At 35.7% G+C, this 16,181-nt stretch overlaps 1 protein-coding gene across 1 annotated transcript in view; it reads left to right on the forward strand.

Annotated features, from left to right (window-relative positions):
• The first annotated feature begins 9,855 nt into the window (after positions 1–9,855).
• The window catches only part of SLC26A7 (solute carrier family 26 member 7), a 114,379-nt gene continuing 108,053 nt past the window's right edge, over positions 9,856–16,181 (forward strand). The window contains exon 1 of the mRNA XM_021688346.1: positions 9,856–10,048. Coding sequence (XP_021544021.1) covers positions 9,856–10,048 — 193 coding nt within the window. The remainder of the gene's footprint in view (positions 10,049–16,181) is intronic.

The following is a 16,181-nucleotide window of genomic DNA, read 5'->3' on the forward strand; positions in this document are numbered from 1 at the left end:
AAAGTATAAGTGTTCTGCATTTTGCTCTATTCATCTTTCACACAACATATACAAAGCCATGAGGTTAATTATGGAAATTAAAAGCAATCGAATGAGAAGGAACTTGAGTTTTAATTTTTGATATTTTAATACATATATATTTATGAGAGTAGTTTGGTTATTTTTCAGTTTTGTAAGTTTACTCATATTACATGTATACAATAATTGTCTTTTGATAAAAATATCTCTTGGGGGTGCCTGGCTGGCCCACTCAGAAGGGCAAATGGCTTTTGCTCTCAGGGTCATGAGTTCGAGCCCCATGTTGCTTGTAGAGATTACTAAAAACAAAAGAAATAAACTTAAAAGAAAAACACTTCTTGTTGCCCCTGAGTGACCATCTCATAAATGCTATAAAAATTATTTCCACACTGCTTGGATCTTCTAAATTAGGAATCATCTTTAGGTACTATTTCAACTTTAAGACTTAAAACTGAATAAGGCTAACAGTACAAGATCCATTCTAGTATTGAATTTTCACTAAAAGTAATTTAATAAATTAAACACTGATAATTTTGGAGAATAATATTGATAATGTTGGGGAAATTTTTTGAGGCTGATCCTTATGCAGCAATATAGGCTATATGGACTATTTTAGCTATTTTTCTTCTGAGTATCACAACAGTTCCAAAGAGTTCATTTTTTCTCTGATATTATGATCCCTTCTAGATGAGGACTCTGTGCCCAGAGGGAGAGTCTAATGAAGCTATTAGAAAAACTCCCATTATCTCTCTTAATAGAAGTACTAGATTGAAAGGTTACATAATTACATGACTGCTGAAGACATAGTATATTTGATTTCAGGAATAAGTCTGATATAAACTCTTAAGATACCTTTTTAGACAAAATGAGAACAATTATATTTGACTGACTGTTCTCAAATAATTCCTACTAAAGAATAAATTTTAATCTGAAGGACATTCTAGTAGATGTGCCTGTTTTTTCTTATTTATTGATTTGAATAAGGACATATAACATGTATCATTTTTTCCCAATTCTATGGACTGAATTGTATCCTTAAATTTGTGTTAGAGCCCTAACCTCCAATATGATGATATTTGGAGATGGGCCTTCAGGAGATAATTAAGTTTAGATTAGGTCATGAGGATGGGGCCTTTCTGATGGGATTAGTGCCCTTATAAGAAGAGATATCAGAACTTGTTTCTTCTTTCTCTCCCTGCTATGTGACACAGTGAGGACACAGTGAGAAGGTAGATGTCTACAAGGTAGGAAGAGAGGTCCTCACCAGGAACCTAACTGACCATACCTTAATCTTGGACTTCCCAGCCTCCAGAACTGTGAGAAATAAATTCCTGAGGTTTAAACTACTGAATCTATGATATTTTGTATGGCAACCCAAGCTAACTAATATAGGTAACACAATGTTTGAAGGAATAACTAATATGTTGAAGTGAAGTGTATAATTATCAGTATTAGTAATGACTGTCTCAGATTCAGAAAGACTTTGGCCCAATGAATTAATAGATTCAATATGTCAGATAAGTTTTAATATAAAACTTAGTGCTTAGATTTTTACGAAAAGCTCCTACATAAAAAGGATGGAGAACAAATCATTTAACAGAGTGGTTTGGAAAAAATTAGAATTTAATTGTATGGTATTGTTTACACTTCTCAAGTCAGAACATAGCTAATCACTATTAAATTTTGGTACCACATTCTAAAAAGAAAATTGGCAAGGTATAGCAGATCATAAGGAAGTGATCATAATGGTAAACTGTTTGAAAGCCATATTATATGATGAATAACTTTAATTTCCAACCAGAATGGACTAAGGGACTAAGCTTATACTTCTGCCTGGAACAAATAAAAACCTGACAAGTATGTGAAACAATACAATCAAGAATTTGGACATCAGGCAACAAAGGACCATAATCTTGGAAAGATTGGAAACAAACTAAATGAGGCACTGATTGTCCCAGCTTACGGCTAGGAGAATTTCCAAGCCAGGGTATAGCAGAGCATGGGGGTAGATGAGAGCTCAGAAGACTGGTAGTCTTCCTAACTTGAAGAGAAGGATCCTGGAGACTGGGAGGCCAAAGCAGATAGATTTCACACAGAGTATGAGAGAAAATAGTGACAGAGAGACAGTCTCAGAAATCTGCACATGCAAAGTGTTCAGCTAAATAAAGGTCAACACAAGAGTGTGAGGAATCTACAGACACTAGGGAAATGGCTAGAAGGAGCTATCCTAGGGATACAGTGTCAGGAATTGTTCATGTTTCCATCAGCCTGAGTGAAAATCTCATGATCCACAGAGCATCAGGTAGCAACTTTGATTTTACCTTAATAGTGGGAATAAATGTTCCTCTGGTCCCACCTATCAGTATAGTGCTTTCAGGTCTTGCTTTTAATCTCTGAGATGAAAAACACACTAGATGGAATTAACAGTAGATTAGAAACTACAGAATAAAAGATTAGAGAACTTGAAGACAACAATAGAAACTACCTAAAATGGAACATAAAAAAAGCCTGAAATAAATATACATAAAAGCATCTGCAAACTGTGGGACAATATCAAGTAGCCCAATATATATTTATTTGGAGTCTCCAAACGATGTAGGGCAGAAAAAAATATTTGAATAAGTAATTGCCAGATGTTTTTCCAAATACGGTTCAAATTGTAAACTCACAGATCTAAGAAGCTTGACAAACACCAAGTACATACATCAAAAAAGGAACAAAATATGCTGGAAGGAAGAAATACCAAGATACAGTATGATGAAATTACTTAAAACCAATGATAAAGACAAAATCTTAAAAGATCTAGAGAAGAAAGACACATCATGTACAGAAGAACAAAGAAGATGACAAAAAATTTCTTGTTGGAAAAAGCTAGACAGTGGAACAAGGTCTTTAAAGTACTAAAACAAACAAAAAGAACACAACAAGGACAACAACAACAAAGAAAATCTCTGCCAACCTAGAATTCTACACCTAGATGGAAATATCTTTCAAAAACAAAGGCAAAATAGGGATACCTGGGTGGCTCAGTTGGTCTGACTTAGGCTCAGGTCATGATCTCCGAGTCCTGAGATAGAGCCCTGAGTCAGGCTTCCCGCTCAGCAGGGAGTCTGCTTGTACCTCTGCCTCTCCCCACTCTTTTGTGCATGCACTCTCTCTCTCCCTCCCTCAAATAAATAAATAAAATCTTTTAAAAAGTCAAAATAAAACCTTTTTCAGATATATAAAACCTGAAAGAATTTATTTAGCAATCTGCACAAGAAGATATGCTAAAGGAAGTACTTAAGGCAGAAGAATAATACCAGATGAAAATCTGGAACTATCCAAGGAAAAATGAAGACCGATGGAATGATAACTTCATGGGTAAATATAATAGAATTTTTAAATTATTTAACTGTCTTTAAAAGTTAAGCAACTTTAAGACAGAAAGTAATAATGTAGATTTAAATCTATGACAATAATAGCATAAAGGAAAGTGGAAGTGTATAGTTGTAAGGTCCTTATACTAAATGTGAAGTGATATGCTATCACTTGAGGATAGACTTTGATAAGTTAAAGATGTGCAATATAAGCCCTAAAGTGATCAACAAATTAAGAGTTTTATAGCAAATAAAACAACAAATGAAATAATATAGAATCATAGAAAATAATCCAGAAGATGGTAATAAGAGAGGGAAAATAAAGAGCTGATGGAATAAGTATAAAATAAATAGCAAAATGGTGTATTTAAACCCAACCATATCAATAATCATATAAATTTAAATGGTCTAAATCAAAGAATTGCAATCTATGCCAATAACTGAAGGTACTTAGGACATGTAGCTGGAAAATGAGGATGCATAAGCACAATCACAATCTTCCAATTTATGCATATTTCCTTTAACATGTATAATGTTAATGTTCTTAGAAATAGGAGAGCTAAAGCAGTGGTTATAGGGGCTTAATGTTCTTAGAAATAGGACAGCTAAAGCAGTGGTTATAGATTCATAATCATGGAACCCTTAGAAGGGTGGATTTCTAGTACCGTACTGGGTAATTCTCTCTTTTGGTGTTTTCAAATCGTAAATCATGATATGTCCCCAGCCATAGTATATTTCACTTATTGTGTAACAATTGTTGGTCGGAAATGAAAAAAGGCTTTTACTAATTCTCAATGAACTACTATTTTTACTGTTTCTTTCTTTCCTTTTTCCTTCCTTCCTCCCTTCTTTCCTTCCCTCCAACCTTCCATTCTTTCTTTTTCAGCTCAGAATGCTATAACAGAAATACCATGGACTGTGTGGCTTAAATAACAAACATTTATTTCTCACAATTCTGGAGTCTGGGAAGTCTAAGAACAAGGCACCCAAAGATTAGATGTTTGGTGAGGGCTCTCTTCCTGGCTTTTAGACAGCCACCTTCTCACTGTATCCTACATAGCTGAGAGAAAGAATTCTCATCTCTTTTCCTCCTTGTAAGGACCCTGATTTTATCATGGAGTCTGTACCCTCATGACCTCATATGAACCTAATCATTTTCCAAAGTTCTCACCTCCTAATACTGTTCCATTTACTGTTAAGGTTTCAACATAAGAATATTGGAGGGACATAAGCATGTAGTCCATAATACCTTCCTCTCTGTTTTTCTCTCTCTGTCTCTTTCTTTCTTCTTCCCCTTGTATTTGAAAATGCCTTGGATAATTGTGGAATGCACATTTGATTTTTTTCCCCCTGGGTATCTTTTTATTTCACCAGAGCTATCTCTTTTTGGTTCCCATTATAAGTCAAAACAAGTCACAGAACACAAAAAAATGGCAGAAAGAAAAAAACATGGTAAAGAAACAGACTGGGAAGTGCTATTTAATCCAAAGAAGGCAAAGTAAGGCACGTTAGCAATCAGCATTGAGAGCACAGGATTTCGCTCACTCTACTATAGTGGTTTGTCTGTCATGAATAAAATATTAATTGTACTGTTCAGGACTGTAATTGACTTACATGTATGCATCCGCATTTAAACATTTAAATCTAAAAGTATTTCTGAAATGAAGAGCACCAAACCAAACAAAACAAAACAACCAAAAAAAAAAAAAAAAGAAACAAAACCCCCCCAAAAAACCCAGAGCTTATTTGGGATAGAACTAAATGAATTAGTTCTAAAGCTGATGGGTTGTTTAGTATCACAAGGATTAGGATAAATACTAAAGAATGAACATTTTCAGTAGCAGATCTTGGCACAATAATTGGGAAAAGATGTTTAACAATTAGAATGTCTAAAAATTGGAAAGCCTGTTAATTTTAGTCATTAGAGGAATTAAAACAGTAGTTGGATTCAGGGCTGTACCAGCCTATATAAATTTTGGGTGAATGAGGAAAAGGTACCCTTCCTGGTAGATGACTTAATGGGAGTTGCTTCCTTTGTGTGGATGTATCCCCAGGCCAGTTACATGGCTTAGTGAGCAGAACATGGCCTTAGTTTCATAGCCTCTACTTTCCTTCTCAGATGGGAACCTTTTGTAGTGTCCTCTTGTTAGAAATATTGTAGATCAACTTCTTGAAGTAGGCATGAGTTTGGAGTGATGCTCTCTGAAATTTATGAGTCTATATTTCCAAGAATAATGTGTCCCAGTCTTTAAATCACATTCAAAGAAGCATAATGCCACAATCAAAAGTAACCCAGGATTTTCAATCTTTACTAGTGTCTCTCAAAAACCATTGAATGTGGTGCAATTTATAACCTGTACAACATTTTTTAAAAGGCTCATTCCTCATTTGAGCCTGACTCAATTTCTTTGTACTTCACATTTTTTTCAGAGGTTCTCACAGTCTAACCCTCTAAAACTCTCTCTGAAACCCCAGTGCATGAGGTTTTCTCTCTTTTTTTTTAAAGATTTTTAAATTTATTTATTTGACAGAGAGAGACACAGCAAGAGAGGGAACACAAGCAGGGGGAGTGGGAGAGGGAGAAGCAGGCCTCCCGCAGAGCAGGACCCTGGGATCATGACCTGAGCCGAAGGCATACGCTTAACTACTGAGCCCCACATGAGGTTTTCTATCTTTGTTTTGTCTCCTCCCTTTCTCCTCCATTTACTATCTAGTTTTTCCTTCTTCCATTCTCTAGACTCTTTAATACAAGAAAAAGGAATTGTATTGAAAAAGATAGAACTTTCCTTAGATTGTAAGAGAATAGGGAGAAGTTGAGCAAGTAATAATGAAATCTCTTTCCCATTCTCTTAACTTTCTTTTTCTCTATACCTATTTTCCTAATTTAACATCACAGCCTGGAAACCAGGTTGAGACAGACTAAATAATTCTTGCATACTTTCAGGAGTAGGGACATTCATATGTTAATACTTTTTTGAGTGGGTCCTATGTATGCTGAGCTTTCTATTAGATCCTAAGGAAAAGAGACAAAACAAGTTAGGTGAATAATCCCTACTCACAAGGAATTTACAATCTCATGAGCCAAACTGAATAAAATCAAATGAAACGGATTTCAAAGAAGAAATACAATGAAAATGTGTGAAAATGTGACAGCTATATACCCATGAATTGCTTCAGGGCTACTTGGATGTTGGGTGTATAGTATGAACAAAACTATGGGGAAGCCAGGGAAGGCTTTATGGAGAGGTAGTATTGAGTAAACTGCTTGGATGAGGAAAAAGACCATGGAACAAGGGAAATCAGTAGAGAGATCTACTAAAGAGTCAAGTAATGTGCAGCAAACCATGAGTATACTTATCTGCTGGAACAGAAGGTCTAAGTAAGGTGGGAAACCTTTTTTCTCAGTGGGAATGCAATTCTCCCTTCTCTGGGCAACCGTAACATTTCTTGTGTGAACTTTTATTAATTTATCCCATTCTGCTTTGAGTTAGTTAGTTATACATTTTCTATTTCCTTCATTAAATGTTAACTCCCAGAAAGTGGAGACAGTCTGCCCACCCCCACCACCCTACTCTACTTCTATAGCACGTCACACAGAATCTAGCAAATAGTTGTTCAATAAATACTTAATTAAATGGAGTTGATGAGAAGCTAGTCAGAGGTGGGTAGGGGAGTGGAGTAGGGTCACATGTTTGTGCTAATGAGTTTAACTTTGATATTGGACATCACTGGAAGTTCAAACATGTCAGGGATATAATCAAAATATTATTTTAAGAAGAAGAATTTTTCTGTCATTCTGCATAGGGGGTAGAACATATGGTCATCTTTTTATTGTATAAGTGTTGCCTGGACATTTGGGAAGAGATGTCTCATACAGATGATACATAGTACTGAACTTTAAGCTAATTTTAGTCATTGAAACTTTTGAATAAATATATTTAGTCTTTTTGAATTTTACAGGCTGGATCAAAGTACTCTGAGAATCTTGTGGGTGTGAATAAATTTCTTCATAGGATTTTTTGGTATTGTTGATTATAAATAGGAGTGATTCCATGCTTTGGAGTGAGATGTTGCCATGTTTTAAATAATGTGCAAGCATATCAAATTGGAAAAAAGTCTGGATATTGGAATTCCAGATTTATACTTAAACAAAGATTTTTTGGAAAGATTTATTGTATTTTTTAAGAGTTTTTTGATTGAAATACAACAGAACTATTTTATCAAACTAATTTCTCCTCCTTCCTGGTCTTAGGATGTTTTAGAACATTTGCTGGTACTAATGTATTTAGGTACTTATATACAGATTCATCTTCAATTCTAAAAGTCCATTCATGTGAATTCTTTGTTATAAACAATTTTTTAAAAAATGATTGAAATTACACAAATCATAGCTGTTGCTTGGTGACTTCAGTCAAGCTTTTTTTTTAAGTTTGTCAGTATAGATTTGGAATTTATGATCTGGATATGTTTTGAAAAAATATCTTTAGTGTTGATTTTGATTATAGAAGTAATACATACATATATATCTTTGTTTTATATACTGACTATAGTATTTATATACTGAATATAGTATATAAAACAAAGTTAAAGATTGCTGTTTGTGAAGGAAAAGCAATGTATCATCACTATTAAGAATGGATTTACTGGGTGCCTGGGTGGCTCAGTTGGTTGGGTGTCTGCCTTGGACTCAGGTCATGATGCCAGGGTCCTGGGATTGAGTCCTGCCTTGGGCTCCCTGCTCAGTGGGGAGCCTGCTTCTCCCTCTGCCCCCTTCCTCGCCCCCCCTCACTCCCGTGAGTGCTCTCTCTCTCTCAAAAATAAATAAATAAAATCTTAAAAAAAAAAAAAAGAGTGGATTTACTTATCTGGTGGTTTTACCTTTCATACCAAAGGATAGGGTTAAAATACTATGACTCAGTCTCTAATGGGACTCAAAATCTAAGCTAAGGAAGAGTTTGTAAACTTAACATGATGTAAACAATTGGAAAATGCAAAGCGAATTCTATCCTATACATACGAACGAAGTGTACCTTCATCCCTACGTATGTGGGATTTATTGTATTTATAAAGAAAGTTATTTTTGTACAGATAGAAAGCCATGTGATCTTTGGAAAGCTGAAAGAATAGTTCTCCACCTTAATTTAAAAACAATGGAAAAAGGTACAGCAGAGGACCTTGGATGTAGCCAAGGGCTCCAAGTACTCTGTTATTCTGAAGGCTTTCAGAAACCAGATTTCTGCTCTCTGGATAAATTGATATTAAAGGGGCTGCAGCAAACTTGTACATGATATTCTTTTTCTTGGCTTCACAATTTTAATTAATATATTGGCTTTTTGGTTGAATTCCAATGGCACAGCTCATAAATGCAGGGTTTTTCTTCTGGGGTAGGGGAAACAATCATAAAATAATAATATTTGACAGCCTGTCTGTTCTATTATAAAATGTAACACCATATCTAAAAAAGAGAAACCCCCCAAAGGTCATGTGAAAAGAGGGCAGCACCACAAAAAAATTTGGGGACACTTCAAACAATAGTTTGAACCATACATTATTCCTTGAGAAATTCCAGTTACAATAGCATGAGTGTGAGAACTAGATTATTTGGAGAAATAGAGAAAACTGAATGAACAATTTCTGAGACAGGGAAGAACTGTAGCCACAAATATTTGTTCATAGTGATCTTATTTTCTCAGCCCAGGAGATGAAATTTCAGTTTATGAGAACTGGCTATTCCGTTTTCTGACTGGGCAGTGGCTGTCTGAATGTTTCTGTATGAATGAAAAGCTCATCTCCCAGGGAATAAAAAAAGATAAGGATATTTAGCAATACCCTCTTCTTTTTCTGAATTTTGTAGAACTGGCAGTCGTCTGATATAATGAAAATATATACTTCCTCAAAAAGTAAGGCTAGATTGTCTGAATATATTTTGCACGACAGACCCCTCTGGCAGTTTTATGTTTTTGCACAGCTTGTAGGGGAGAGACTGGTCTAGTTTCCTGGTTGCATTAGCATAACCCAGCCCACTTCCAACACACGCCCAGAACTACCTCATTAGCCATTGGGATTGGAGCCAAAAACATAAGACTACAGTGAATATAAGGGGAATTACTGGCGAAAGAGCTCTAGACCAGCTTAACACTGAACCCATTACTTTTCCAAGGTCAGAAAAATAATAATACACTAACAGGAACCATTTCCCCGTCTTGTTCAGATAAGGATTCAAGGTTTTAACTTATACCTTTTATCTAGAATAATTAGCTTCACCATAATAAGGCATACAGCCTGGCTGCAGATATTTAAGTGCTTCTGTTAATCTCTCTCTCCCTCTTTCTCTGTCTCCTTTATTGATTTATTTTCTGGATAGCTTTGACACGGAAAACCACAGACGAATTGGAGCCTGGCATTGAAAGGAGGTGTTCTACAACAATTTTTTTTCCTTGTCTAAAGAAGTTTACTTCTACAAGAGGGAATCTGAAAAATGACAGGGGCAAAGAGGAAAAAGAAAGGCATGCTGTGGAGCAAGATGCATACCCCCCATTGCGAAGACTTTAAACAGTGGTGTAGAAGGCGTCTACCTATTCTGGAATGGGCACCACATTACAATCTGAAAGAAAATTTGCTTCCAGACACCATGTCTGGGATAATGTTGGCAGTTCAACAGGTGACACAAGGTAATGTACTGCATTTGATTTTCCTGTTTTATGCAGAATAGATGTCACTTCGCTTTCTTGGAAGAGTATTAGGACCCAAGATCTGTAATTTAGCTTGTGAAATGGATAGTTGATTAACTCTGGGGGAAATAAGCACATTGAATATCTGTATAAACAGGCTTTCTTAGTTGTCTTTTTTTTATGTATTTTTGAAAGCTATTAAGCACTCAACCAATTTTTGAATGGCATTATTATGTATTTGCAATGTTAAAATTCATACTATGTAAGAGTAAAAGATCAGTAATTGTGGGGGAATGAGTTTTTATAGCTTGACCTTACTGATACAGTTTCTTACTTTCATGGAATCAAGCTATAAAATATCTCCTGGCTTGTACGTATCGTTTATAAACCTAATTAGCAGCACACAATTACCTGTTGTAGCCTTGAGAGTTGCTATAAGCAAGGAACAGAACTTTCTGTACATAAAGGAGGCTCTTTGCCAAGATCATTATTTGCAAAGAGAATCCTGTATGTCCTTAGAGCTTATGTTTTACTGTGCATGCTGATTTAATTCTGTATCACATTACGTACTGTATTTATTTCTCAATAAGAAATTTAAACTGGTGAGAAGTCTGAGTTTAACTTTCCCAAAGCAGATTCTAAGTGATACTCTGGATTTAGATAGGTGTTTCTATTGGTGAAAGCTGTAAGTTAAGTGGTACGTACATGTGTGTGAGCATGTGTGTATGCACATGTGTTTTCCTTAAAGGTACATTTGTTGTATTATTATTAGTGTTTTGTTTTATTTATTTATTTATTTATTTATTGCTAATTCAAGTAATAATTTCCTACCTGTAGTAAAGAAAGGAACCAATTTCTCAACCTTGAGAATTTGGAACACTTTCCTTGGCATAGACTCTGTAGATTTATATTTCCTTGTAGTTTAACTACATCCCTGGCTTGAACTATTATTCATACCGTTAAATTATAAGCACTCTTTTAATTGAATTATTCTGTAGCTGGAACAAACTGGTTTGTGTATTTGTGTTTTTAGTATGATTAGGAACATCTGCACTGGTGGCTTTACTTTAAGATCCATAATACTATCTTACTTTATGGGATTCTATTTCCCTGAATAGTCTTATATTACATTTTTAATGACCATTTTGCCAATAGTGAAGCATGGTAATCTTTAATAAAAATACAAAGTAAATAACAGGTTAGGACATTTTCAGCCTTGTTTTTATTCAATTTTAAATTCAAAATGAGACACTACTATGTACTTTGAACCTTAGGTGATTGAGTTCCAAGGGCTTTTTCACCAGATAGTTTCAGTATAGCTTATAAATTTATTTTGCTTTAATTTAATGTAGAGTGAAAGAGAAATGTATTTTTAAAACAATTTGTAGTTTCATCTCTGTAAAATACCAAGTTAATAGGGAAATTTGGGGATGTGATCAAGATGCCTGTCATACACCGTTAGCAATAGTATTTATGTATAAGTCCCTGGCAGTTAATTGTACGGCTTTCATTTGGATGTAGATTTTGAGGGATTTTGCTTTATGAGTCATATATTTCATTGGTTACAAAGAAGCACATTGGCCAGCCCCTGATGGAGGAGAAGCACAAAGCTTACTCAGCCCTGTGTCTTGGAGTTATGGATCTGGCTTCTGGTTCTCTTGGAAAGCTACCAGTGACTGGACAAGGCTACACCGCTAGAAAGAACTTCAGGGTTTTCATTGATGTATGAAAAGACTAAGCCTCCTAAAAGTACCTATTCTTTTAAACACAATTCTCTCAAACTTTCTCAGGCTTACACACTATGGAGAGATAAAAAGCGAAATATAAGTAAATTACCATTGTTGTAAGGGGCCCTGTGCTAAGCCCCCCTATTCATTATCTTCCCTTTTCCTAACAAAATCCCAAGAGACAGCAGTCTCTTCTCTGTTTTCCAAATGAGAAAATGGAGGCTTAGAAAAGCAAGTAATTTTCTCTGGACCTCATACCTGATAAGTGGTAGAGTTAGGACTTGATTCCAAAGCCAACACTTTTAACATTTTATACTTTATGCACTACACTGCCAAGATAACTAGATTTTTTCATTATACCAATGTTACTGGTAATAGGAGATATTTCTTGGGACAGGTATGAATATCCTTCCCTTCAAATTACTTTTGCATTTAGGTTTCATCCCTGGAGTTTTTAGACTCAAAGGTGAGCGATGAGGGAAATAACTACCATAAAATATAGAGTAAGAAAGGCATTTAGATATCATTAGCTTCTATTTATGTGGATATAGGCAATCATTATTAGCCCTATTTCTTTAGGAAAATCAGAAGAAAGGGGTAATTTTTCTCTTGCATCATACACAATAGAAACAAACACCTTTGAAGCAGCTTTTCAGTTACTCAGCATAGTTGAATTATATGCAATTGTTGAATTCAACATTTTTACCTATAAATATGGACAGTTATATGGTTCAATCCAGTAGTTTTTCATTCTTCTTTCTCTAGAAATGCAATTAGAATTAAGAATAATGGAAACTAACTTTTGAATGTATTCTATATTTCAGATATTTTAAATTATGTATTTTAAATCACTTCATTAAAGATTTCCCTATTGTTACATATAGATGATTGTCAGTTATCATCATATTTAACTAATGTACAGCATTTTCTGTATTGATTCTACTCTTTCTAAAACTTTCTTGTCTTGGTTTTGAGACATTGCTCTTTCATTTTTCTCCTCCTACCTCTCTGGCCTTCTCTTCTTGTGAGTCTGCAGATTTTGACTTCTATGCTATCCACCCATTAAGCATCTGTGTCCTGGAGGCTCAAACCCTGGCCTTCTTCTTCAAGAATGCTGGAGGCTATTTAATTGGCATAAGAGGTTTTTAACTACCATCATCCTTCGAATGAAACTTTCTTCTAACCTGAGATCCACATATTCAGTTGTGCAAACCTGGAATCTTCTTTTTTTAATTATGTTCAGTTAGCCAACATATAGTACATAATTAGTCTTTGATGTAGTGTTCAATGATTCATTAGTTGCATATAACACCCAGAGCTCATTACAACATGTGCCCTTCTAAAAGCACATTTGCACATTTGCAACATCAAATGCAACATTTAGTCTTCGAAAACAACTAACCAGAATTATAATAATTAATAATAATAACAGTAATTTTCAGGCACTGTTGTAAGAATATTTGACATTATGTACAAAGCTGAGGTTCAGAGAGAATAAATCACTTGCTTAAAGTCACACAGCAAAAGAGTTAGGATTTGCATTCAAGTAGTCAGGCTCCAGAGACTATGCTCTCATCTTAGCTGGACTGCGTCTCACAGGGGCTCCCAAGAGTCATTTCCAACTCTTTCTTGTCTTTTGCCATTTAACCCCCTAGCACACAATCAGCCCCTAGGTTCTGTTATTTCCAGTCCCTGATTATCTTTCCATTCCAGGTAGTCTTCCTCATGCCTCCTGCTGCGGCCCCAGTTCACTGTCTGAACTATTGCAGTCATCATTCTGTGGTCCTTCCTTCTCTCCTGTCTCCTCCTGTAGGCTGTATTCTATACTGCAGTCAGAATGATTGTAAAAATCTGAATATATCACTTCCCTGTTCAAAAATCTTCAATCCTCACTTTCCTTTAGAATGAAAGTCCAATTCTTCAGAATAATTTATTAGATCATTAATAATCTGGGCCCCTTGATACTAAGGTCTACTCAAAGAGATCTCTCCTCTGAGAATCCCTCTCAGTCTCCTGGGAAGATGTATGTTTTTTTTCCCTCCTACTCCCTCTGTACTTTTTAAGTATCTCTATGATAGGCCTTAACAGATTGTATTATAGTATTTCGATACAACTCTTCCCACACTGGTCTGTAGGCTCTGGAAACAAAGATAATGTTCTCATCTTCATATTATTACCAATTTGTGTATTCCCTGTTGCATAGAAGTAGGTTTTCAATAAATATCTTTAGAAATATAAAGAACAATTTAGCTCCTGCAGCCTCTGATTGTTCCATAGTAGCATGTTGACATTCGAGGAAGGAAATTAAATTTAAGTTCTTAGATTTTCAGAATAAATGCAACAGAGATACTAATAGTAAAAAATATATATATATATAAATATGAGTAATTAATTTCTTCCAATTCCTCTTACTTTCCTGAAGTTACAAACTTGCAGCCCTCCAGACAAATCTGGCAAAAGATAGATTTCCTTTGTCCCCAAACAGTGATAATTAATTTTTTCTCTGGCCAGCATCAACAAATATGAAGAGTTCATATATAAATCCAGATGCCTGGCTTCTCTTGAAAAGGGAGAATACATGGCTATACAGGGGGCCCACATTCCCATTTGGCAAAAATCTGCTGGACTTCAGAGAGGCTCCCCCCTTTAGATAGGACATGCACTTTGCTTTTTGCCACACTCTTCCTCACTTACCTGTGCATTGCCACCCTTCCTGCTAGGGTTCCTGTTAATTGCCCAGGCCTATGAATGTCTCAATTTGTTTCCCCTGCCAAGGCACTTTCTAATATGTTTTATCAAAAGGCCTCAAACTCACCCCTAAATAAAACCTTTACAGAGAGATTACATAAGGATTAGTTTCTTAGCTTAGATCCATAGAACCTTTCGGTCTACATACCTGGATTAATGTATTACAATAGACTTCATTTCTATATAATCCTTCGTATTTTCTGTTAATTATTCTTTTAAAAAGTCCATAGGCTTTGCCAGACTGCTAAAGGGGGAGATTGCACCTCCCCAAAGTAAATAAAAGTGTCTTCGTGTCCTTGTTTCAAAGGAAGAGAAACCTTAGACCCTCATTCAGCGTGTTCTAGTATTTCTTAGAAACAATTTGTATTTTAAAAAATATTTAATAATGAATCTGGAAGCTCTTATTACTACCATCAGTTATAGAAGCCATTAGAGTTTGTATCTATCGCAATATCCTTTAACTGACAATTTGTAGGACCTCACTACAGAAGATATTTTGAAGATGAGCAACATTGTAGAGACAGTCATTGACTTAAAACATGTCACAAATATGGTGGGCAAGCTAAGCAGTACAAGACTCCCGCCTCTAGGGTACGTGGCCCACATTCTAGCCTGAGCAAACACTTAGGGGAAGTGGTTTCTTTGTTTCCAACCTGAAAACTCAAGCACTGAGACAGGGTGGAGCCCTAAAATGCATGACTTGCCATGTAAGAAGCTAATCCACTGAGAAGGAATATGAGAATGTTTTTCCTTGCGTTCCAAGGGATCACCTAGAAATTGTGTTCCCAAACCATGAAAATTTTATGCTGCCATAGGGTTGCCTGATGTTCAAACCACAGTGTTTTGGGCCACAGACAAAAGATGGATATTCCTTATAATTATGCAGAATGTGTGGTATTACTGGCACCGAAACATATGTGTGGAAGCTGAGCTTCGTTGCACTCCTGAGGGCAGCTGAGGGACATGTGGAACACTAAGTGGAAATTCCTGAAGCGTACTGCCTTGGGAAGATGAAAGGCTTGTCTGGGAATTTTTCCCTGCATGGTCTCAGCCTTGAGGATTCAGAATCCTAGCATTAACTACGTATCTCTTAACCTACCCCCCTTAGACTATTTCTTCCCACTAGTAACTTTTCTCTTCTCCAGAAACAAGGGCAGCAAAATATTGCCAAGTAAGTCCAAAGGATACTTGCCCTGATCCTTATACAAATGTGCCCACAAGCTAGTAACTCTTTGCTGGCCTTTCTCCTCCATTTCCCTTTATCCTGTGACGCATCCTCACATTATAACTCCAGGCTTCATTCTATACATCTGGTTTTCTTTTTCTTAAATGTAAAAAGATGATGATGTTTATATTAAAGGGCCATTTATGTACTTCTGCACTTAGAGTAATGCTCTTTACAATATTTAGCATTGTTCCCATGGAAGAATCATGACCTTCCTTTTTAGGGTGTTGGACCTTAGCAAGGTTTGCAACAAAATCGGTTGGCAGTGAGTGTGAGGATAAAGTGTGTGGCCTGTATAGACTTCTATTTTTGCCAGCTAGGATCCATCCTTACTTCTGTTAGTGACTATATCCATTTTTAGTATATGTGGTTTAGTATATGTGTATATGAGGTTGTAATTTTGACTCTAGTGATGGAGTCAAGGCCAGTTAAT

The sequence above is a fragment of the Neomonachus schauinslandi genome, chromosome 4 (genome assembly GCF_002201575.2).
Source record: "Neomonachus schauinslandi chromosome 4, ASM220157v2, whole genome shotgun sequence".
Taxonomy (NCBI): domain Eukaryota; kingdom Metazoa; phylum Chordata; class Mammalia; order Carnivora; family Phocidae; genus Neomonachus; species Neomonachus schauinslandi.